At 36.0% G+C, this 25,092-nt stretch overlaps 1 protein-coding gene across 3 annotated transcripts in view; it reads left to right on the top strand.

Moving 5' to 3' along the window:
* The window catches only part of Lrch (Leucine-rich-repeats and calponin homology domain protein), a 380,867-nt gene that overhangs the window by 139,594 nt on the left and 216,181 nt on the right, over positions 1-25,092 (top strand). For all 3 annotated transcript variants that reach the window (XM_090375083.1, XM_090375084.1, XM_090375082.1), the window contains exon 2: positions 15,582-15,726. In XM_090375083.1, the coding sequence (XP_090231209.1) occupies positions 15,582-15,726 (145 nt within the window). The remainder of the gene's footprint in view (positions 1-15,581; positions 15,727-25,092) is intronic.

Here is a 25,092-nt window from a genome sequence, read left to right as displayed (position 1 = left end):
AAGAGAGAGGGTAATTTGGGAACAAAGCATAGAGCCCGGGTGCTCTAAGTTGGGGAAGATCGCACTGAAGACAATGGTTTTCTATGAATAAACTCACACCAGCCAGATAAGTGTAGTCAGTGTTGGCATATCCCATGCCATGCCTCAAATTAGAGGGCACAACATCAGTAATGCAGGGTGGGGGGTTTTCCTCACTGCAGTCCAATTTGGAGGAGGCTTGCTACACACACACACACACACACAACCTTAATTCTGAGACTAACATCAAACAAATTTATATTAAGGCTATAAGATAAAACTAATTCTTGTTAAAAGGAAACAAAAAATTTCATTATTTTCTAGGTAGTTAAGGTACGTTTACTGGGTAAGCTAGTTTATTATAAGGTAAGCATCTCTTTTTTTGTTATTTTATTATTTATTTATTTTTTTTTGGCTGGTGCAGCATAAGCCAAAAAAAAAAAAAAAAAATAGGCCATTACTAATACTAATTCTTACTAACTTCTGTAGCTTAATTAGTTATTAAGATAAAAGACTTTAATTCTAAGGGATTATTTAGTATAAACAAATTTATGCAAAGTTCTTCAATAAAAGTAAATCTAATTCAATTCTGGGTTTGTTTTTAAGGTAAAATTAATTATGTAACTAGGTTTTCAAGCTCCACTTGGGCTCTCCCAAGTGGGACAAGAAGTGTATACCTGTGTAAACACATTTGTGGATATAACTCCTGATGAAATAGTTGTAACAATCTCAGTGAGGTCTCAAAGAAAGAGGAGGTTCTCCTGTTTCTTATTTGGGCTTGTACATCCTTATAGGGTGAGTCTTTTCAGTAGTTTTAGTAGGTTTGTGCTCTCATATCTCCATACACTTAACATTAGAGGGAGGGGATTACAGAGAATTTGCATCACTGTTGGAATTTGTCTCTGAATAAGGCTAGAGTTTGTTCCTTGGGAGAGAACAATCAGCAGACATCCAGGAGATTGAGTAGTTTTTTTTTTGTTTGGTAGTTATTGGCGCATCGGCTTCTGTGGCCATAGTGCACCTCCCAAGGTTTTTTGCAGTACTTTGATCCAAGCCCGAGGTGGGATTTGAACCCGCGACCTTTGGGTTGCCAGGCAGGCACTTTACCCACCCGGCTAGCCCTGTCGGCAGATTGAGTAGTAGTGGGGGGGGGGGGAGTCTGGGATGTTTTGCTCACATGGTGCAAGAAGTGTGTCCTTATGCAGTGATAGTTATAGATATCTCAAAAGAAGTGATGCCCTTGTAAGATGTGTCTTTTAGTAATTTTTGTCAGGTTGTATGTTCCCATATCTCCATAGGGGGGGATTGTAGAAATTGTGCCTGAATAAGGCACAATTTCTACAATCCCCCCTATGGAGATATGGGGTACATTCCTGAGAAGAGAACAATCTTCACACATCCAGGAGCATGAGTAGGAACCTAAAAGTTTGGACTCCCTTTAGTGTAGGGTTATTTGGACTTTTACACCCTTATAGGGCATGTCTTTTCAATAATTATTCTAGCTTGAGTAAAAAAAAGAAATCTAGTTTATTGTCTGCGGATAACAGTATAATTTAATTAAGATTAAAAATTAGATTAATATTAAGTTATATAATACTAAAAAAAAAAAAAAAAAAAAAAGTCCTGAGTGGACAGTAGTAGTGAGTGGGATCACTACTTCCAGCCAGACCTATGTCAGAAGCATACGAAGGGGATAGTCAGTTTTGGTAACTGAAGGAACACATGAATCTAATTTTTCAATACTATGTTGTTGTCTGCTCTGTGTTGCAGGAAGGATAGTTTACTATCAACTATGATTCCTAAATATTTACACTGCTTGGTATGTGATATGGATTTGTCACAGATGTATGTTTGTCTTATGTGATGTAAGAAAACAAGTGTATAAGCTTGTGTAGCAGCAGCAAAAAAAAACACATCTATTCCCTCTAAAAGTTGTCCAGTTCTTCCTTGAATTATTTAAGCTATCAACTTCCATGACAGAAGTTTGTTCCAACAATTAACCACCAGCTGGCTAAAGGCAAATTTCCATACATCTATTCTACAACTGTCTTTCTTCATTATGAATTTATGCCCCCTTGGGTTCGTAACCTGAGCAAGCGGAAGAATCCCATCAGAATTCAGCATGATCAACCCATTCAAGGCATTATACACCTCAATCAGATCAGCTTGCGAGTGCCTAGTCTCCAGCTGCTGCAATTTGCAGAACTGAGGACCCCTTGATTAGAGGACTCCTTCTCTGTACATGCTCAAGCAACTCTACATCATTCCTAAATGAGGTCTGCTGACCTGTACGCAGTACTCAAGGGTGTGGCCTGACCATTGCCTTATACAAAGGGATAATCGTTTCCTTTTCCTTATTAACAAAATTCGAATACAGTATAACATTGACAATGCCCCATTACCTGCTCTGGCAGCCTGTCTCCATTGCTCAGAAAACTTCATATCTGACAGCACAATTACTTACTCTCAGGTATTTTTTATGTTCTACCACCTTAAGTGTAGTATCACACGGTTGGTAAGTTTCTCTGGGGTTACTTTTACCTATACGCAATACTTTGCATTTGTAAATGTTAAACTTCAGTTGCCACTTCTCAGCCCATCTGCCCAAATTTTCTAGATCCTGTTGCAGTAGCACACTGTCATTAACAACCCTACCAGCCTTTGTATTATCTGCAAACTTCGACATTAAGCCTGACATACCTTCATAAATATCATTGATAAATATACAAAACAATAGTGGGCCCAACACCAAACCCTGGGGGACTCCTTTAATAATATTAGTCTATGAAGAGAAGCGTCCATTGATTATGACTCTATCTTCCACCCTTTTATCCAGTGTAGCAACTTGCCCTTAATACCATACTGCTCCTATTTGTACAGTAGTCTTCCCTGTGCAACAGCGTCAAAAGCTTTCCTGAAATCCAAGTACATGATATCAAAATTATTTTTTGCATCCAGTTCCTTTGTAACCACATTATAGTATCCAATCAAATTTGTCAGACAAGACTTTTCCTTAACAAACCCATGCTGTGCCTGAATTATTACTGCAGTCTTGTCTAGATGATTCTGCAATGCATCTTTAGCCAGTGACTCCATTATTTTCTCTAGAACAGAAGTCAAACTAACTGGTCTGTATTTACTTGTCACCTTTGTATCCCACTTTGTGAATTGGGGATATATTTGCATATATCAAGTCTGTGGGTACTTCCTCTGAGTCTAAGGATCCTCTCATAATTATGGCTAATGGTTTGCTTACTTCCTTTGCTGCCTCTTTTAATATAACTGGTTAGATCCCATTCGCCCCAGGTGCCTTTCTTATGTTTAACTTCAACAATTGATCCTCCACTTTGCTCTCAGTTATTACAAAATCATTAAGCACCCTGTTACAGTTTGATAAACCTCTGGCATTTTCCTCCCTTAATAACTCCTCCTCTGTGAATGTAGATGCAAAATACTCATTCAGATTATCAGCTATATGAGCAGGATCATCAACAGTCGAATCATTGATATCAAGTGGACTTTATATAAGTAAAGAAGTGTTTGCTGTTTTTCTTAGCATTTTTTGCCAAAGATTTCTCATAATCTTCCTTCGCTTGCCTAATCTCCTTTGTGACTTGATTGCAGACCACCTTAAATCTGCCATAAGCTTCTGAGTCACCTGATAATTTATATGCATACGAGTCATTAGTTCATCTGACATTCATTTAGGCCTAAACCTTGAACAATATTTCTTAATCGGTATGAAAAGCCTGTTAGCTTCCACGACAATTCCTCATCATCAGTTAGTCCCACTATACAGAATTTAAAAACTGTCTGAGGCCACTGTAGTCACTGTTACAGAAGCAAAAACCCTTCCCTTTACCCCTGATGGTAATTATATTTTTAAGTAAATCCCATATCAATACACTGTGATCACTGCCACCTAGTGTTTCCTTTATCTGCAAAATCTTAATGCACGTATAATTATTGCTGATAACCAGATTAAGATTATTACACTCTCAGGTTGCCTCTTGAACATGCTGCAGAAAACAGTCATCCAACAAATCTGCAGCAGTCTTGCTAGTGTGTGAGTGACCAACTCACAATTCCGGTTAATATCTGGGAAGTTAAAATCCCCCATTTTAACACAATCTGATTTACTGGCCCATTCTATTTCTCTGTAGAATTATTTGTTGTACTCATTAGAGTCATTAGACATGTAACACACTCCTACTCATTTTTGCTTTCCCAGTGCTTATATCACACTAAACTGACTCAACATTGCACTGTTCATTTATGTCAACTGAATGCACTTCCTTAGATTTTGTTTTTCTTAGTTAACAGCCTAATCTCTCCTCCCTTCCTACCACCCTGTCTGTCCTTTCTGTACACATTATACTCCTCAAATTCCAACTCTGCACTGCTTATATCTGTGGGACACCATGTCTCTGATATTCCAATAATATCTGCCTTTGATGTCTTGACTAACATGTCAAATTCGTCAAATACATTTATTATACTTCTAGCATTGGTGTATATGCAAGTATACATTCACCTATTCTTAGTTACCCTAACACAGCTCATGTATTTATTTGTTTCATGATGACTCCCCCTAGTCCCTGAAACCCCCAGCATCCCACCCTCCAGGCCACCACTCATTCTAATAGAAGCAATGCAAGAATCACTTTCAACTCTGCATGTGGCTACTTTTAACTGTTTAGTCTGTGAATCTCCCCAAACTAGCAGTTTTCCAACCCACCTAACGCTGCCTCGATAGCATCAGCAAACACTCTTGCATCCCCTTCTATTTACGCATATCTCATCCCTGTAGAAGCAGGCTCTCCTGTTAACAAGTACATACCACGCTGATAAAAATTCTACCCCATGAGCCTTGCACAGTCTCTCCAGGGCCGAATTGATTGACAAAGCTCTCATCATATACTGCCTCCTATTGTGTCTGGGCAGAATGGCAGACACTTTCAAATTTAACTCTAACTCATGAATTTTTTTCAGCATTGACCTATACTTGTGAAGTAAATCTGCAGATCTCCTCTGAATGTCACTAGTGCCAATGTGTACAACAATATCACCCTTTGTGCCCTTAAAAGATATCTGTTCTACAACATCACTCAAGTTTTGCCCCTGGCAGACATACCCTGGCCCTATTCAACCTATCCTTTTTACACAATATATTACCCATATCCCTGACAATAGTCACTGAGAATAACTAACTCCTGTGGGACCAGCGTATTCTGCCTTGCAGTTTGCTGCTGTGTTGCTTGATGCACAAGAGTGAGCTCTGGCATTAAGTTGGGCAGCTGTGAGCTTGATGGGTCACCCATTTTAATACCTTCAAGGGCATCTATCTGACTCTTTAAACTCTCATAAGCACCCATCAGAATGCTGAGTGGGCACCTAATTTCTTGACACTCTCTGCACCTAGTACACACACACACACACACACACACACACACACACACACACACACACACACACACACACACACACACACACACACACACACACAAAGACCTCTTCCTTGGCTTGATCAAGTCCTGTTCCAGAGAGTTCCATAAACATTTCACAAGTTGCACATTTTTTTTAGGCTGTAATGCATTGGAAAATCGTCCCCATTGGTTCTCCCCCGAGTCACAGCACTCCTGCTACTTTGTGCCTGTTGCTTTGCTGGTCTAGTCTGGGGCATGATATTGAAATTAACAATAATAATTAATAAATTTAATTAATTAATTATCAATACTACACTAATAGATTCCTAAATGCAGTGATACGTATTACACTATCTAGTTTTATGTTAGAGTTACCCTTTTTTTTTTTTTTTATGAAAACCCCAAACACGAAAGGTATCAAAACCTATAGTACTTAGTACCATGCATGGGTTGAAGGAGAAGTATGGGGAGAGGGGGATGCCGGAAACTTTGCTCTAGAGACTAAACATGGGTTTCACCACTTCAAGCCTCCAATAAGCAAAATGGTGGTATTTCACCGGTTGATGAAAGTCATCTACCACCTGAAAATTTTTTACCACAATTAAAAATTTGAATTCCCTACCACTCATTCTATATGAAAACAATGGCTGCAAGATTCAAACGAAACAAAGGTTTTACGTATATTAAATAGTAACCTACAAAAACTCTATCTAATTTAAAAATAATGAGCGTTACTAGAACTTTAAAGCTACTTATAAAGTACAAAATGATATGATAATTAAATAAATAAAATAGCAAAACACTTTTTTGAAGTTTAATTCACAGCTGGAACTTGTAAAGACAGTCAGTGTCTTCTCATGTGATGCAAGAAAGAAAGAATATGAGCTTATGTAATCTACTTTTAAGTTAATATTTGTAAAATAATAAGAGAAGTTTACCTCAATATCATACTATCTAACTTTTAAGTTAAGCAAGGCAAACTAATTTGGGAATTTAGTTATCTAAGAGATCAGATGGATCTAGTTGTTCATTGTTGATTTAAGCAAAGCAAACTGAGTATTCAGGTAACTGAAACAACAGTTGAATCTAGTTGTTCTTGCTAAGTTAAGGCAGGCAATTTAGGTTAGGAATTTAGTTAATGAAAGGTTAGATAAATCTGGTTGTTCAATGGAAATTTAAGCAAGGTATACCAAGTTAGGAATTTTGTTCAATTAATTTTAGATTTAAATTTACAGAAGCTGGCTTATATATGCTTGTTTAATTTGCATTTGACTGAGTGTTACTATGTGTTTAGGTTTACCCTCAGTTAGTTAGTTGTAGCTTTGGGGAAAAAAAAAATATTTGTTCTTGGTTTGTTTCACTTTGGCATCTGCTTCGTACTGGATATTGAGCTAATTAACTTGATATATTTGAATTGCTTGCCTTTGATTGGTATTTCTATTTTGAATAACTTCTTGGACAAAGTTTGAGAAGTGTCCATAGTTATGTCTGGTGGTGAGTAGTAGGTGGCCCTCACCCCTTGGAAGAGGTCTAATCCTGATTATCAGCTGGCTTCTAATATTCTTAGTTTGCACAATGATGAAAAATATGCACCCATGTTTCATCTTTGTCACATGAGCAGCTCAAGTTATCAGTCTGTCCTAGTGAGTGTAATTTCATATTAAATGGACTGTGATTCCTGTAATCATAAATGCCATTGCCAATTCTGGTGAGATCCACAGATATTTCAAGGCAGGCTATCCACTTGGGGATGTATCTGAAGGTTGTGCATCCCAGGGTATTATTTTGCCACCTTTGTTGCCATATATCTTAATTTTTTTCATGATGTGTTTCTGTTCTGTCTTAATATTATTAGTTATGTCAATTTTTATCCCTTGGATAGTGGTAAGGATCTGTCGTTTCAGGAAGTATATCATTCCCCTTTATGCAACAGTGAGATCCAGGGACATGTTTCCTGTTAGTACTTGTAGGGCACTGGTGGAAGTTGTTCCACATGGCCTTGTTATTGTCAAAAGTATCATTCTTTGTAGTGATTCCAGTTTTTTTCTTGATGAGAATTCTGTCCATACGTCTAAACCATGTATTGGTAAGAATATGCTCTTGTATGTGGTAGGTAGTGCTTTGCCTCACAGGCCCCAGTTCAAGCAGGTGACAGGTCTGATCATATCAACAAACCTCTCAATCTTTGTCTTGGTGTGTGCTGTGTTTTGCAGGCAGGTTAGTTTACTACCAACTATGATTCCTAAATGTTTCCGATGCATGCTTGGCATGTGATATGGGTTTATCTACTTTTATGCTGGGGTTCCTGTTTACACTCAGTTTCCTCTTCTTGAGGATTGCTGTTGTGTTTTGTGTTGATTTTTAATTTGTTGGTGGTTGCCTGCTTGGGTAGTCAGTTAAGGACTTGGTTCGATTTTGTTTCTAGTTCTATGCAGTTTTAGATATGAGGTTAACAGCAGCACAGCCACTTATGCATTCAGCTTATACCATCAGAGCCAGAACTAGGGTAGATGAATAGGGTGAATGGGACCTTTACACACTGGGCACCCAGCTCAAGAGGGCACCAAAATCATAATTTGTTAAAATTTTTTTTAATAACAGGTAATATATAAATAGTCATGTTAGGTGTGGGAAAGTGAATTGCAGATAAACTGTGGATATTCTTTCTTCTATAATAATTTTTTTAAGTTATAATAAATATCACAATAGCATTTTAAATATAATTGATTTACTTTTAGTTCCAATGTAAATAAACTTAAATATATATATTGATAACGTACTTATGTACCCTGGTTTTGTATTTTAAGTTATACGGAATTTATATTCAGAGCCATGTTTATTTTGTTTGCCCTTGTTGCAAAAATACCTAGTTTTGGTCCTGTGTGCAATGTTTAGTGCATTGATTTGGGAGGTACCAAATAAAAAGGAGGCTATACAGACAAATAATTCAGTGTACGACAGTAAAAGTGATGAACTACAAAGCAGAATTAGTCAAAAAAATATTATTATTATTTATTATTTTTGACTAATTAAGGTAAAGAAAAAAAAGGAAAAACAAGTTCTTGCTTGTGAAAGGATCCTTTTACTAGCAAGAGCTCATGCATCATCAAGCAGTTATAAAATTTTAACTTTTTCAACTTTGCAGTCAAAGTTATTTGAGATGAGTATTATTTGTTGTTTTGTAGTATGGTGGAAGCAGAGTCTTTTTTTATTATTATTATTATTTTTATATTATGGTAAAAACAGTCCAAGTGATTTGTTTGTCATTGTGCTGTTTCTTTCCTTTGTCAAAGTTAAAATGTATTGTAAAGTTTGAAAGTAAAATATCTTATATTGACTGACACTATTAAATTTAGTGTACAATAAGGCAAATGTTAATCAACCAGATGAACAGAATTACGGTGAAAAATTCCAGGGTTTGTAGTAAGTTGGAAAGTCAAGGAAATGAAAAAAAAAAAAAAATAGAGAAAAGATGGAGAATAGACAGTGTTTCAGAAGATTAGCAGTTTTTAGGTACAGTAGAATTCCAGTTATCGGAATACTGTTCATCTGAGATTTCATTTAACTGAAAGTTTCTTTTATTTTTATTTTATTTAGAATTCCAGTTAACTGAATACTGTTCATCTGAACTTTTTTTTTTTTACTTTTATGTATTTTTGTTTTCCATAATTTTGCTCAAAGCAATTGACATATTTTATATTTAACAAAACTAATATAATAATAGAAACTAAGAAACAAAACTAATATAATAATAATAAATCATGATTCCACTTGTGTAATGAAGCGAAGAAGAGTAATTTCCATCCATTTCATCTTTTGTATAATACCACTTTACTGTAAAAAAAAAAAAAAAAAACGAAGGCTACAAATTTACTATTAAATAACTTTATTTCAGATAAAAAAAAATTATGTAATAGTCAACTTGTATGACTAAATGAATGCAGCTGAATGAAAGATGTAGATGATCCACATTATCACATCCTGATGGATAAGAAAATAGTTTCATCATTAAATACTAATTTGAATCAGACAGAAACTGAAAATAGAGATGTTAAAATGGATATGGACACAGAAACCAATAACTAACAACTATGGTTTCTATGTATATATATTCATCATAATGAGAGAAAATTAGTGTAATCACAAGTTACTGTGATTTTCTCTCATTAATTTTTTCCTTCTTTCTTTTTATATTTGTAGGTCGATGGCATTTAAAATCAATTATCCAAAAAATACTATTTATCTGAAAGACCCATGGTTTCCCAATTGTTTCAGATAACTGGGATTTTACTGTACTTGTAGAACTACTCTACTTATCCTGTCACTATTTCATAACATGAGTTCAAAATTTTTGTATATTGCATATGCTGTAATTTTTTTTTCTTATTTAATTTCTTCCACAGTCCCTTAGTACATCTTGTAAGCCCCTTTTTAATGGTTACAAAATGTTTATGCAAAGAAGGATATTCTCTACAGTTCTCTTATTACGGATGGCCAACACAAAAATTAAATTTAACCAGCAGTGGACCAGACGTTGCCATTGCACGCAGAATTCATATAGTGGCACTCTGAAATTCTGTGGACGTGGCCAGTGGTAATAACCAATAATTTAAAAATATTAAAAAGAGCTATGGAGCTCAATATGTCCTATTATTATAGTAATCTTTAAGTAATAGGTAAAAACATCATGCCTTTTTAGTAGGACTGTTAATCTCTCAACGCTCAATCGAGAATGATTATAATATGAACTTATCCCCCGTACATAGTCATAAATCAATTAAGTTGAAATAACTATTAATTAAAATGACAATGAAAATTAAAATAATCCTGCCTTCAACTATCATATCATATCATATCATATCATATCATATCAAGGGAATCGGAAAGAATCACAGAAAGACGGCGGCCTCCAACAAAACCAACCAACATCTCAAGTCAACATGAGAATTGAAAAGTAATTGTCCTAAAATTCTAAAACAACGAAACAAATAAATTAATCCCCACATAAATTAAACTCTAAAACCATACATAATAAATTGGTTTTAGAGTTTAATTTATGTGTGGATTAATTTATTTGTTTCATCATTTTAGACTTTTACAACAATTGCTTTTCAATTCTCATGTTGACTTGAGATGTTGGTTCATTTTGTTGGAGGTTGGTAGCCGCCATCTTTCTGTGATTCTTTCTGATTCCCTTGATATCATATGAGAGTTGAAGGCAGGATTATTTTAATTTTCATTGTCATTTTAATTAATAGTTATTTCAACTTAATTGATTTATGACTATGTACGGGGGATAAGCTCATATTATAATCATTCAGGATTGAGTGATTAACAGTTCTACTAAAAAGGTATGAAGTTTTTACCTATTACTTAAAGATATTCAAGAATTTGAAAAGGCGTGGGGATTCAACAGAAAATATATTGAAAACTTTATAGTTTAGTCCCACAGTAAAAGGGACCAGTGCACATCAAGAATTTAAAAGCCATATCTGAGAAGTTTTTGACATGTCTATTTATGGGAAAATACCAACAATGAAATTTTGAGAACTCTCTTTAAGTGTTCAGATGAAGAGGGAAGGCAGATGACTTTAATGGTTTTTACTGAAAAGGTACTAAAAAAGCTGTCTCTGGGCCTTTCTAATGAAAGTGATTTGAAGTAGCAGTTAACTTTTCAGGGATTATTATTATTATTGGCCGTATGGTGCAAGGAAGCCTGAGGCTTATGCTGCACCAGCCAAAAAAAAATTTCTGTACTACCCTGAGAGAGGGGGGGGGGTAGAAGGAAATCACCAAGAAGGAGAAGAATGATGATATCGTGCCAAGCTCATACTCACCAGATGTGAGCCCCTTCCATATAGAGCAGTTAATTGTCAAGTAATTTCATATTTGTAGTTCTTAATGATTTTTCTTGCTCTTTTAGTGCCTAATCAAATATGAGGAAAAGTAAGAAAAAAAAAAAAAAAAAAACCAGTATGGAGAAAGTAGAAATGAAGTCTCCTGATTGGCCTTATTCTATGTGTATTTGTATATTTTACTTTTTATTTTTGTTTACTCTTCATAATTTCTGTCATAGCCCCATAGTGCATTTTGTAACCCCTTTTAGGGGTTGCAATTCTCAGATTACATAGATTCTCAGATGGAGCACACTGCTACATTTTCCCTTACTCATTAGGGCATTTATGCCAAAAAGTCTAGAAAAGCAATTGTTAAATAAAACATGAATTCAATTTGGCTCACTTTTTTTCTGCTTTGTTTTCATATATCTGGGTAGGAGTAGGGTTTCTTTGCCCACACAATTTGCAAATTGAACTGTGAACACGTTTGTACTGACAGGAAATATGATAAAGGAAGACTGTACAAACTGGCATAGCACATGAAGTGATTCACCATGACAAAAGTAATTTATATATGAAAGAAACCCTAAACACTAAGAACTTCCATAAAATACTGTTGCATGTTTTTTTAAATTTTGTTTTAATTTTTAACCTGTGTGATAACTACTCTAAAAGAAAAACTTTATAATATTAGTGAACAAAATTCAGCAAGATCATTTGAAATGGTCACTTGCTACCCTTAATGCAATCTACAATTACTTCAGTGTATCTCTTGAAGTCTCCTGAAATATTTCCCCTACTCTGGCAGTGATTGCTCTGAGCTGTAAATATTAGGAAATCTTTTGCACCATTCCACGAGTTACAAATCTGGCCACAATCTGCATTCTGGCAGCTTCAAGTCAGGGCTCTGAGAAGGAAGATGTGATTAAAGCATGGTGACCTCTCTTCAACTTATGCATAACTCTAGTGGCCAGCCTGGAACTATGGGAATAAACTGTGTTGACTAATATTTTTCATCAGTAGTGACAATTTTCTCATCAGCAAAGTGGATTATTCCCCATCTGTTTTGTGTGTATTGCTGCAGTAATAGTTTTGATCATAACCTCCTGGGGTGCCTCCGTAGCCAGGTGGGCAGGAGCAGCAGTGCGTAGCACACACTTCTTGATTAGATCGGGGTTCAAGCCCGTGACCACCAAATACGGAGGATGCAGAAATGTCAGGGAGTGACCACCGTATATCCCTGGAGCAATATGGCCTTAGTTGCTAATGCTCCTAAAAACCAAATAACAAATAACAATAACCTCCTGATTTCCTTTAGAGCAGGAATTAATATCTTCCTGTAACAGTTTGAAAATCAGGTGCCAAGATCTGGTTTAGTTAATTTTTTCATGTCATGGGTCATATTTCTTGTTTTCTGGCTATTCTTTTTTTTTTTTTTTTCCAGAAAATATTTCAATGAATTCTGTTACTAAACTCTTAAACATTTTCTGGCTGTGAAATCATTTCCTGTGTGCCATTGTCTCTTAACAGTTGGTACACAAATGGGGTCTGTAGTCAAATGGTCTATGAATTCTGATGGCTTAACAAATTTTTAAATGTTGGATGGTGGCTGTCCTGTTTTGTGCATCATTATGAGAGCTACTTGATCTTATTTGTCAACACACCCTCTGTTAACTTGTACAAAGTAAATAACATAATCAGTACTGATTATTTGGGTACTGAAAGAATGTACTAAATATGATGCTACAGTTATGAGTTTGATTTTGTTTTTATTTAAAGTTTAACAGCATTTTATGGTAGCACTTTCACCTCTGCCTGTGTTTACAATTTAGATTAAATTGTAAACACAGGCAGAGGTGAAAGCGATTCTTACACTGCTTCTACTGGAATGAGCAGCAGGCTGCAAAGAAAGGTACTGGGGATTTCAAGGGCTGCTGCTGGGAGTCATTATGGAACAATTAAATACATGGGTTGTGTTAGGGTAAGAATAGGTGTATGTATACTTGCATGTACACCAATGCTAGGAGTATAGTAAATAAATTTGAAGTGCTGGTCAAGACATCAAAAGTGGATATTGTTGGGATATCAGAGAAAATTATCAGGTGGCAGAGAAGCCTATTGCCAATATAAGCTAGTCTGTAATTAAGTCACAAAGAAGATTAGAAAGACGGAGGCAGATTATGAGAAATCTTTGGCAAAGGATTGCAAAGAAAGACAGCAAAGGGTTCTTTACTTATATAAACTCTAGAAGGAAAGGGATGAATCAGATTGGTCCACTTAAAATAGATGGTTTGACAATTGATGATCATACTCAGGTAGCTGATAAACTGAATGAGTATTTTGCATCTACATTCACACTGAGGAGTTATTCAAAGAGGGGAATTCCAGAAGTTTATCAAACTCAAGCAGGGAGCTAAGTGATTTTGTAATAAGTGAGAGCAAAGTGGAGGAGAAATTTTTGAAGTTAAACATAAGGAGGGCACCTGGGGTGGATTCGACCTATCCAGTTATATTAAAAGAGGCAGCAAAGGAAGTAAGCAAACCCTTAGGCATAATTATGAAAGCTTCCTTGGACTCGGGGGAGTCCCCATGGACTGGAGATGTGCAAATGTGTCCCCAGTTCACAAAGGGGGATCAAAGGGCGACACAGGTAATTACAGACCTGTTAGTCTAACTTCTGTTCCAGGAAAAATAATCGAGCCACTGGTTAAGGAAGTGATGCAGGATCATCTAGACAAGACTGCAGTTATACTTCAGACAGAAATTTGATTGGATACTATGATATGGTCACAAAGGAATTGAATGCAAAGAATAATTTTGATATCATATACTTGGATTTTAGGAAAGCTTTTGATACTGTGGCACATGGAAGACTACTGTACAAATTGGAGCAGTATGGCATTAAGGGCAAGTTGCTACAATGGATAAAAGGATTTTTGAGTGGAAGAAGACAGAGAGTGGTTATCAATGGACACGCTCTTCTTGGACTAATGTTATTAGTGGGGTACCCCAGGGTTTGGTGTTGGGCCCATTGTTGTGTTTGGTATTTATCAATGATATTGATGAAGCTATATCAGGGTTAATGTCTAAGTTTGCAGACGATATGAAGGTTGGCAGTGCCGTTAGTACACTACTGCAACAGCATCTGGAAAAGTTGACCAAATGGGCTGAGAGGTGACAGCTGAAGTTTAACATTGACAAATGTATGTAAAGTACTGCATATGGGTAGCAGTAACCCCAGGGTAATGTATCAACTAGATGGTACTGGGTGGAGAATGAATAGGACCTGGGGGTAATTGTGCAGGCAAATATGAAGTTTTCTGAGCAGTGCAAAAAAGCCGAAAGAGTAGCCCATGGTGTCTTGTCAATGATATACTGGAATTTTGCTAGCTGAGATAAGGTGATGATTGTCCCCTTGTAAATGGCAATAGTCAGGCCGCACCTTGAGTACTGTATCCAGGTCTAGAGGCTTCATTTTAGGAAAGATGTAGAGCTGTTGGAATGAGTACAGAGAAGGGCAAAGGGTTGGTGTTACAAAGAAAGGCTTACGTTCTGCAGATTGTTGCTTCTGGAGACTAGGCACCTGCGAGGTGATATAATTGAGGTGTATAAGGGCTGGAATGGAGGCTTACGTTCTGCAGATTGTTGCTTCTGGAGACTAGGCACCTGCGAGGTGATATAATTGAGGTGTATAAGGGCTGGAATGGATTGAGCTAATGGGATTCTTCCTCTTGCTCAGATTACTCACCTGATTCAAATTGAGGAAAGACAATTGTGTAGAATAGATGTGCGGAAATTTGCCTTTAGCCAGCGGATGGTTGATAGTTGGAACAAACTTCCATCTAGTGGAGGTCAGCAGCTTAAATAAGTTCAAGGTAGAACTAGACAAACATTTGGAGTGAATGGATGGGTGGAATGAGAAGGTTGCGTTTTTTTTTTTTTTTTTTTTTTTTTTTGGCTGATGCTATATAAGCTTGCTTTCTTGCATCATATGCCATACTAATGCTAAATATTAAGTAAAAAAACCCTAATTGACACAAAAATGAAAGTAGTTCACTAAAAATTTTTGTTTGGGTGACTACATCGAAAGTAGTACTGCATGGATAAAGCATTGCAGTTTTACTCAGTTTTGAAAAAATAAAGTTTGTGTACTGAAATAGCCTGGAGTTACACCCAGAAGAAATATATATATATATATATATTTTTTTTTTCTCTTTTTTATGATTCTTGTAACTCTGGACATCACGATAATTAATAATATTATTTATGCACATACTCATTTCCTGTTTTTATTTTGCAGACTTGTCCAAAAATAGGTTCAGTGAGGTTCCGTCCGAAGTCTGTGAGTATTTTTTGCTGGAAAAGTTAGAATGTTATCACAATGTCATTCGTTCCATCCCAGATTCTGTGATCACTTTACAGTCCTTGACTTATTTGAATCTTAGGTGAGCTTTGTTCATTGTAGATATTGCTAAGTATTGAAGATATAATAGCTTAATATACTTTCACATTATGCAATTTTATTGTCACATGGTTTTTAAGGAATGTTTTTTACAAAACATGGTCCATACTCATTTTTATACAGATTTTGCATGATCGGCAAAAACAATAAAGAAAAAATAGTTTCTTCCCAATATTATGTAATTTTTGTGCTGTTCATTGAAATCATGAATGGTAGGCAATCAGTAAGTGAGAACACTGTTTCAGAGAGAAAAAGATAAAAAGCAGTAAGATAACTTGTTTACCAAATAGAATATGTATCCTCATCCCCTTTTTTTTTAGAGAATACTATACAAAGATTTAACACAATATAATGCACTTTCCCCAAAATAAAAATAATGACAGTGATTGTTGTGGAAGATTTGATATTAACCTATTAAAATGTAAGATTTGACTGATAAGAAAGTAGGCAGGCAACTGATGAACCATATTTTTATAATTGAAATTTAATGCATGAAATTGTTCTTAACATTATAGTGCATAACAAATTAGAATGCCTAGTTCTGTGTATGTAATTACAAGTTTCTCTTTTTAAATTAGAATTAGTTCTAAAAACTTTAGAACTAATTCTAAAAAAAATTATAGGGTAACTTATATACTTAATAATAATAAATGATAATATCCTATCAAATTTGTAAACACTATTATACCATGTGAAATTATTAACAAAATGGAATACAAGCTTAAATTCTACACTAAATTGTTAGCAGGTGATGTTTTGGGATTCTTACTGAATCCCATCATCATACCTTGAAAGGAGAGAAATAGAACATTTAACAGCTATGTGAAATGAATTGATAGAGAATTAATCAGAAGCAGCTTAGAATTGAAAATTTCGGCAAAGGTAAAAGAAAGCCAACATGAGAATGACGAGAAACATCAGATAATTTACACGGAAAATTAGTTTTCTGATACGGCACTCTAGTGCTGCTCGCTCGGTAAACAGATGGTAGGTGTCATCGGTCTGGAGCTAAGTCGAGAATGATATACTGATTGACAGGTAGGCTTGGCAAACGATGTGCTGATTGGTGTGCGAACACAACACACGATAACATCGGTTTAGTATCAGTTTAGTAGCACTAATGGTAACTTGCCCTAATGAATGCTTTCCATAATGGTGAAAAAAGATCAGGTTACTTCCACTTGAATCCCATGGGAGTTGACCCCTCCACTTCGGAGGGGGGGGGGTAACCTAAACTTTTTCTTCTTTAGAATCACAGTCATATTTGGAAATACATTCATAAAAAAAAAATTTTTTTTATTTTATGACTGGATTTTTATTTTTTTGTTTAATAATATGCTCTAATGGTGAAAAAAGGTCAGGTTAACTGAATCCCATGGGAGCTTGAATCCCTCCTGAAATGAAACGGGTAACGTAACCAGCGTTCTTTAGAATCATGGGTAGACTAGTGCATGAATTGTTTATTAACAAAATATTAATTTTTTTATTACTGTACTTTTACTTGGTTACGAAATATTACGAAAAATAAAGAAACCAAACCTTTTCCTTTTTTCGTAGCCAAAGGTCAGGTTACGAAATATTACGAAAAATAAAGAAACCAAACCTTTTCCTTTTTTCGTAGCCAAACCTAAATCAACAGTACAGTAAAAACACTCACGAACTCCAAAAATCTGGTTTTAATAATGAGAAAAAAAAAACATAATGAAGAACATAAAAATGAACAGAACGAAACTTTTATTAATTTAGTTTTCATCAAAAAATCAACCGTTTTATTTTCCTTACAAATTTCTTCCATCTTTAAAAAATGCATCGCTACTATTACCTGTTTACTGTTCATCACAAAACTATTATGCACCATTCTTTACTCATAAATACACATTATAATGCCAACCAATGACTACGCAGTAGCTTGTTGTCTGTCGCACCCACCACCAATCATTTCATCGCTTGTTACGCCTACCTGTCAATCAATATACCCTTCTCGATTTCGGCTCCAGACCGATAACACCTACCGCCTGTTTACCGAGCGAGCAGCGCTAGAGTCCAGTGTCAGGAAACTAATTTTCCGCATAAGTTATTCAACGTTTCTCGTGTTGGCTTTCTTTACCTTAGCCAAAATTTTCTAATTTTAGATTATTTTATAAGACAATCTGATGTGCATTCAGGAATTTATTTATTTATTTAACTTCACATATTACAGTTTCACCCTCTAACAATGCATGAGAAAACTGTCATATAACATAGTACAGAACAAAATAGCAAATACAACTATACAATGAATAAGAACTGAGATCAAATTAACAATAATAATATATATTCACAAATAACTATATATGATGCATAAACACATAAAACTCAATGATGAAAACTGAAGTTTAAAAACTACTTATTTTTACAATTACAAAACATAAATAACTTTAGCATTCTTTAGCATCACGATGATAATTGCGATACTAAAGAATGGAGATGAATTGAATAAATGAAGCAAAAGGATCTGTTTATATTAAACATATTCCTAAAAATATTACTGTTTATATTTAAAATATTCAACAAGCAGAAAATTTTTCTATATTTTCCGTAGTCAAGTTTGATACTTTAGGAAAAATAAATAATTGCTTCTGTTATTTAAAACAGCAGTATAGAAGGAGATGTATTGCAACAGTGAGTGTTCATACATTTTCCATTAATGATTTTATGTATTAATTTTAGCCCTAGTTGTGCTCTTCTTTTTCTGGAAGTTGTTTAAGTGATATTTTGCTGAAGATTGCTCATAATTGGCTCTGTGATAATTACAAAGTTTATCTTTTTAAGTATTTTATCATTTTAATCTGAGTTTTTCCTAATTTGTTGTTTAGGGACACATGAACTTGGAACCAAAGAGAACATGAGAATTTCAATAGGGGAAGCACTGGAGTGGTCAATAAAGTTTTAGTTAAATTATTATTACAGAAAGAGGAAGAATAATGCTTAATAAAACCTAGTCTCCTGTATGCCTGTTTGGAAATATAGTGTATGTGAGTTGAGAAGGAACACTGTTCGAAAATATAATGCCTAGTTCATATATTTCATTGGTGATAATAACCCTTTGTGTTCTACACTTTAACCCAACTGTATGGCTTTCTTACGAGGATCTTTGTAAGAAACCACTTTGCATTTACTGATATTTATTTGTAAATTGAGTTTGGCCCAATGATAAAAGGATTCAAGAGAGGTTTGAAGTTTAATACAGTGAGCAAGTGAGTTACAAGATTTATAAAGTTTGATGTCATCAGCATATAATAAAAGATTTACATTATCTGGTCTAGGGATATTTCCCAGATCATTAATATATACATTGAAAAGAAGAGGACCTAATGATGATCCCTTGGTAACTCCACCTTCTTCACCTTCTTCCCACATTTATATGGGGTCGGCATTTCCGTTCTTAATTCTTTTCCTCCATTCCTCCCTATCCTGGGCTTCCTCTCTCCTCCATCGTCTCTCTTTTAAATCCTTTGCCACCTTGTCCTTCCATCTCAGCTTAGGTCTCCCCCTCTTCCCTATCACCTCCAACTTTTCACACCTCTTCCCCACATACTCCTCACTACTTCGTTCCACATGTCCAAGCCACCTCAACCTAGATTCCTGCATTCTTTTACTCAGAGACCCCACCTTAACCATACCTCTGATGTAGTCATTTATTATCCTGTCCTTCCTCGTCACACCACACATCCATCTTAGCATCCTCATCTCCGCCACTTCCATCTTCTTCTCCTGGGCCCTTGTAATCACCCATGTCTCAGCACTGTACATCAATGCAGGTCTAACCACAGTTTTATACACTCTTCCCTTCATTCTATAATTTACTTTCTTATCACACAGCACCCCACTCATCTTTCTCCAGTTCAACCATCCACATTGCACTCTATGCTGTATTTCTGCACTCAATCCTCCATCTCTCTCAGCGTTTGATCCCAGATACTTAAATTTTGAAACTGGTGGTAGCTTTTCCTCCTGCAGTTTTATAGAACTCTCATCTTCTCCATTCAATACAATATATTCTGTCTTTGTTCTACTTATCCTCATGCCTCTCTCTCTCTTCCAGCACTTTCCTTCTTCTCTAACTTTCCTTGGGATGGTTCACACAGTACGATATCATCTGCGAACAGCATACTCCATAGTGCTCTACTCTTCGCGGTGCCTCCATAACCAGGTGGGAAGGAGCAGCAGTGCGTAGCACACACACTTCTTGATTAGATCGGGGTTCAAGCCCGTCACCACCAAATACGGAGGATGCGGAAAGGTCAGGGAATGACCACCGCATATTCCCATAGCAATATGGCCTTAGTTGCTAATGCTCCTAAAAACCAAATAACAACAACAACAATCTACTCTTCACGTCTCTCATTAACACATCCATTACCAGGTCAAACGGATATGGGCTAAGAGCTGATCCCTGGTGCAGTCCAACTTCTACAGAAAACCCCCTCAGTCATACCTACACTACTCTTAATCTGAGTCACCACTCCCTCCTACATTTCCTTCACAAGCCTTACGTACTTTTCTGATGCACCCTTCTCCCTCATGCATCTCCATACCTCTTGTCTGGGCACTCTATCATATGCTTTTTCCAGGTCTATGAACACCAGGTGCAACTCTACTTACATCTCCCTGTATCTTTCCATCACCTGCCTGAAAGCAAAAAGACCGCATCTGTTGTTCCTCTTCCCAGCATGAAACCAAACTGTTCCTCTCCTATTTCCGTCTCCTGCCTTATTCTTCATTCCACAATTCTTTCCCAGATCTTCATCGAATGAGACATTAACTTTATTCCCCTGTAGTTCCCACATTCCTGCACATCACTGTTTCCTTTATAGATTGGCACAAGTATATGTTCCCTCCACTCATCACCTTGGGAACTCCTATAGGGAAGGATAATTCACACAATGTATATCCATTATAAATAATCTGATATAAACAATCCGCAACATAATCACATGACCAATCCAAAAGTGGACTACAAATGCTGTAGCTGGAGATTTAAGTTTTAATAAAGAATGATCAACTTTGTTGAACACTCTAAACAGGTCTGTATAAACCACATCAGCACAGAGGCTTCAGTTAATTTCCATGAAAGTAAATTGCCAAAAGGCAACCAAGTTGGTGACCACAGACCCTCCAGGAAGAAAGCTGTATTGATCTTGAGTCAATATTGGATTGAAGTAAGCAGATTTATTTTTAACAATTGTGTATAGTATTTTTGCTATGCTATTAATGAGCATTATTGGATGATAATTATCGGCTAAGAGTTTGGACCACCTTTTTATGAGGCGCCTCCGTAGCCAGGTGGGCAGGAGCAGCAGTGCGTAGCACACACTTCTTGATTAGACCGGGTTCAAGCCCTTGACCACCAAATACGGAGGATGCGGAAAGGTCAGGGAATGACCACCACATATCCCCGGAGCAATATGGCCTTAGTTGCTAATGCTCCTAAAAACCAAATAACAAACAATCTTTTTATGAATTGGCATTATGTGAGCTGTTTTTGAAACAGCTAGGATAAATACCTCATTTTAACGATTTCATAAAGATATGTAAAAGTGGAACTGTTAAATTATTGTAGCAGCATTTCCAAAATATTGTGGAATACTATTTGGCCCTTTAGCTTATTTTTTAAGTGATTGATGGCAGACTCTAGATAGCTAAGATCAACATTTAAATTTGCCATAAAGTCAATGTGCCCAATTATATATAGGTAATTGGGTATGTCTTTAGGAACTGCAGAGAAAACTGATTCAAAATAATCGTCAAATAATTGGATGATTTTGATAGGAGTTGATGCTTTTATATTTTTGAAGTAAAGAGAAGTTATGGTGTAAAATATTTCATTACCATTAACCTAGTTTTATATAAGATGATTAAATTAAATTCTTACCTGCTGACTGAATCCTCTTTTCGGGTTCACAGACCTGAAGCGAATGGGTAAGGGGTTCAGTCAGCAGAACATTTATAGGACAGAGATTCATAAAATTAGCTAATAGGGATAGAGCTAGTTGCCTATAGTGTTTGTAGGATGACCTTTGTCATCCTGCAAGCACGGTCTGATGATGGGTATCGGCTTATGATTTTTTATGATTTTAATTTTATTGGCACAAAAACGACTGAGGTTATACTGCGCCAGGGTATCGGCAAGATACCTGAAACGTTACCCAATGTATATTAGTTTAGGCTAATGCTTAAATAAAATATATTAGTAACTCCATGTGGTATTATAAGAGTAGTTTATATGATATATATTAATAATTTGTAATGGTGTAATTTTTCTTTTTAATCTCTGTGTACTTTTCAATTTGTTGTTGATAATATGGTATCCTGATTAACCAAATTTAATTTAGAATTTAACTTAAACCAATCTACTTTACAAAAATTCTTATTATTGCTACTATTCCTATCTACATTTATGCTGAAGGTTTTATGATCAGAAGAGAGAACACCCTCCTTAACATTATAACTCAAATCTTCATTAGAGAAAATTAAGTTTAATGTATTTTCTTTTCTTGTTGGACTTTTGCTTTGTCGAATTAGCCCATAACTATTCATAACATTTAAGAAGTATTTGGTAATGTTGTCTTAGTATCTAACAGTCTTAGAAACTTTTGGTAATTTACTACTAATAACATGTGCTGTAGGAAGAAGTGTAAGTGCTATGGAATCAAGTACTGCATCCAGTTCCTGAGGTTATTGCTTGTTTACAGGAGGAGGAGGAAGGTATATTAAAACTAAGACAATTACAACTACAATCTTTTTATATTTTAATTTTATGTACAGACTTTCGATAGTTTTGATATTGTTTAAGAATAATTGATTATTTCATAATCAATTATTCTTAAAATTTTTTCTATACTATTGCAACACCATCTCCGCTATTATTCTTGTCTTTCTTTAAAACTTTGGAAAGTGGAGTTGTTAATTCAGAGTCAAACATAGATTAATTTAGCCACGTTTCTGTAAGTAATAGAATATAAATTTCTTCTAAATATAAGAGCCCCTGTAAATAAGAAAGATGAGAGACTAAACTTTGATAACTAAATAAGTAACAATGTTGTTTGATTGAAAAAAGTGAGTCAACTATAGAAGGTGATTCGGAAAAATTATTATTTGGTTGCTATGAATTGTTTGTACTAGCAGTAATACTTATTCGTGTTTTCATCAAAAAGATTAATATGAGTCTCTATTGGCTAGTTAAATCAGAAGCAGTGTTTTTGTCTGCCTGATTGCACTGGATACAAAATGAACTGTAATTTGGATATTTTGTTCGAATTTGTCTAGTTTGAACTGATATTCCAAATGCCTCAAATAGAGCATCAACAAATATTCTTGCACCCTTTCTAAGTTTATCCCATCTCTGTAGAAGCAGTCTCTGCTTTTAGCAAGCACAGATCATGCTGAAAAAAATTCTACCCCATGAGCCTTGTACAATATCTCCAGAGCCAAATTGATTGACAAGGCTCTCATCATATACTCCCTCCTATCGTGTCTGGGCAGAATTGCAGACACTTTCAAATTCAACCCTAGCTCGTGACTTTTTTTTTTCAACATTGACCCGTTGGTTGGTTGGATTGGATATTTTACTGGTGCATCAGCTTTTATGGCTATAATGCGCCAAACTTATGATTTATACATTGACCTGTACTTGTTAAGTAAATCTGCAGATCTTTTACTCTTAAGGTCATTAGCATTAGTACTAATGTGTACAACAATATCACCTTTTGTGCCCTTAAAAGATGTAGTAGTAGTAGTGGCATGTGATGCAAGAAAGCAAATGTATGAGCTTATGCAGCATCAGCCAAAAAAAAAAAAAAAAAAAATCACACCATTCCCTCCAAATGCCTGTCCAGTTCCTCCTTAAATTTATTCAACCTATCAACTTCCACAATGACAAATGGAAGTTTGTTCCAGCAATTAACCACCCGCTGGCTAAAGGAAAATTTCTGCACATCTATTCTACATCTGTCTTTTCTTAATTTGAATTTATGCCCCCTTAGATTCGTAATCTGAACAAGTGGAAGGATCCCATCAGAATTCAGCGTGCTCAACCCATTCAAGGCCTTATATACCTCAATCAGATCACCGCGCAGGTGCCTAGTCTCCAGCCACTGCAATTTGCAGAACTTAAGCCTCTCTTGGTAAGAGGATCCCTTCATTCCCCTCACCAATCTTGTTGCCCTTCTCTGTACACGCTCAAGTAAATCTCCATCCTTCCTAAAATGAGGCCTCCAGGCCTGTACGCAGTACTCAAGCCGTGGCCTGACCATTGCCTTATACAGAGGGATAATCACCTCCTTTTCCCTGCTAGCAAAATTCCTATATATCATTGACAAAACCCCATGACCTGCCCTGGCAGCCTGTCTGCATTGCTCAGAAAACTTCATATCTGCCTGCACAATTACCCCCAGGTCTTTTTCATTTTCTGCCACCTTAAGTGTAGTACCACACAGTTGGTACGTTTCTCTGGGGTTACTTCTACCCATATGTAGTACTTTGCATTTGTCAAGGTTAAACTTCAGTTGCCACTTCTTAGCCCATATGCCCAAATTATCTAGATCCTGTTGCAGTAGCACACTGCATTACTGTCATTAACAACCCTGCCAACCTTTGTATTATCTGCAAACTTCGACATTAAGCCTGATATACCTTCATCAATATCATTGATAAATATACAAAACAACAGTGGACCTAACACCGAACCCTGTGGGACTCCACTAATAACATTAGTCCAAGAAGAGCAGCACCCATTGATTACCACCCTTTGTCTTCTAGCACTTAACCATCCTTTTATCCATTGTAGCAACTTACCCTTAATACCATTCTGCTCCAATTTGTACAATAGTCTTCCATGCGCAACAGTGTCAAAAGCTTTCCTGAAATCCAAATATATGATATCAAAATTATTTTTCGCATCCAGTTCCTTTGTAACCACATCATAATATCCTATCAAATTTGTCAGACAAGACTTTCCCTTAACAAACCCATGCTGTGTCTGAATTATTGCTGCAGTCTTGTCTAGATGATCCTGCAATGCATCTTTAACCAGCGACTCCATTATTTTACCCAGAACAGAAGTTAAACTAACTGGTCTGTAATTACTCGTGTCACCCTTCGATCCCCCTTTGTGAATTGGGGATACATTTGCTCATGTCCAGTCCATGGGAAACTCCCCTGAGTCCAAGGATGCTCTCATAATTATGGCTAAGGGTTTGCTTAGTTTCTTTGCCGCCTCCTTTAATATAACTGGATAGATCCCATCCACCCCAGGTGCTTTTCTTACGTTTGACTTCAACAATTTCTCTTCCACTTTGCGCTCAGTTAT

This window comes from Mastigoproctus giganteus, chromosome 6 (genome assembly GCF_048544385.1).
Source record: "Mastigoproctus giganteus isolate SK-2022 chromosome 6, ASM4854438v1, whole genome shotgun sequence".
NCBI lineage: Eukaryota > Metazoa > Arthropoda > Arachnida > Uropygi > Thelyphonidae > Mastigoproctus > Mastigoproctus giganteus.
The sequence above is the reverse complement of the archived record's forward strand: the minus strand, read 5'-3'. Positions and strand labels throughout refer to the sequence as shown.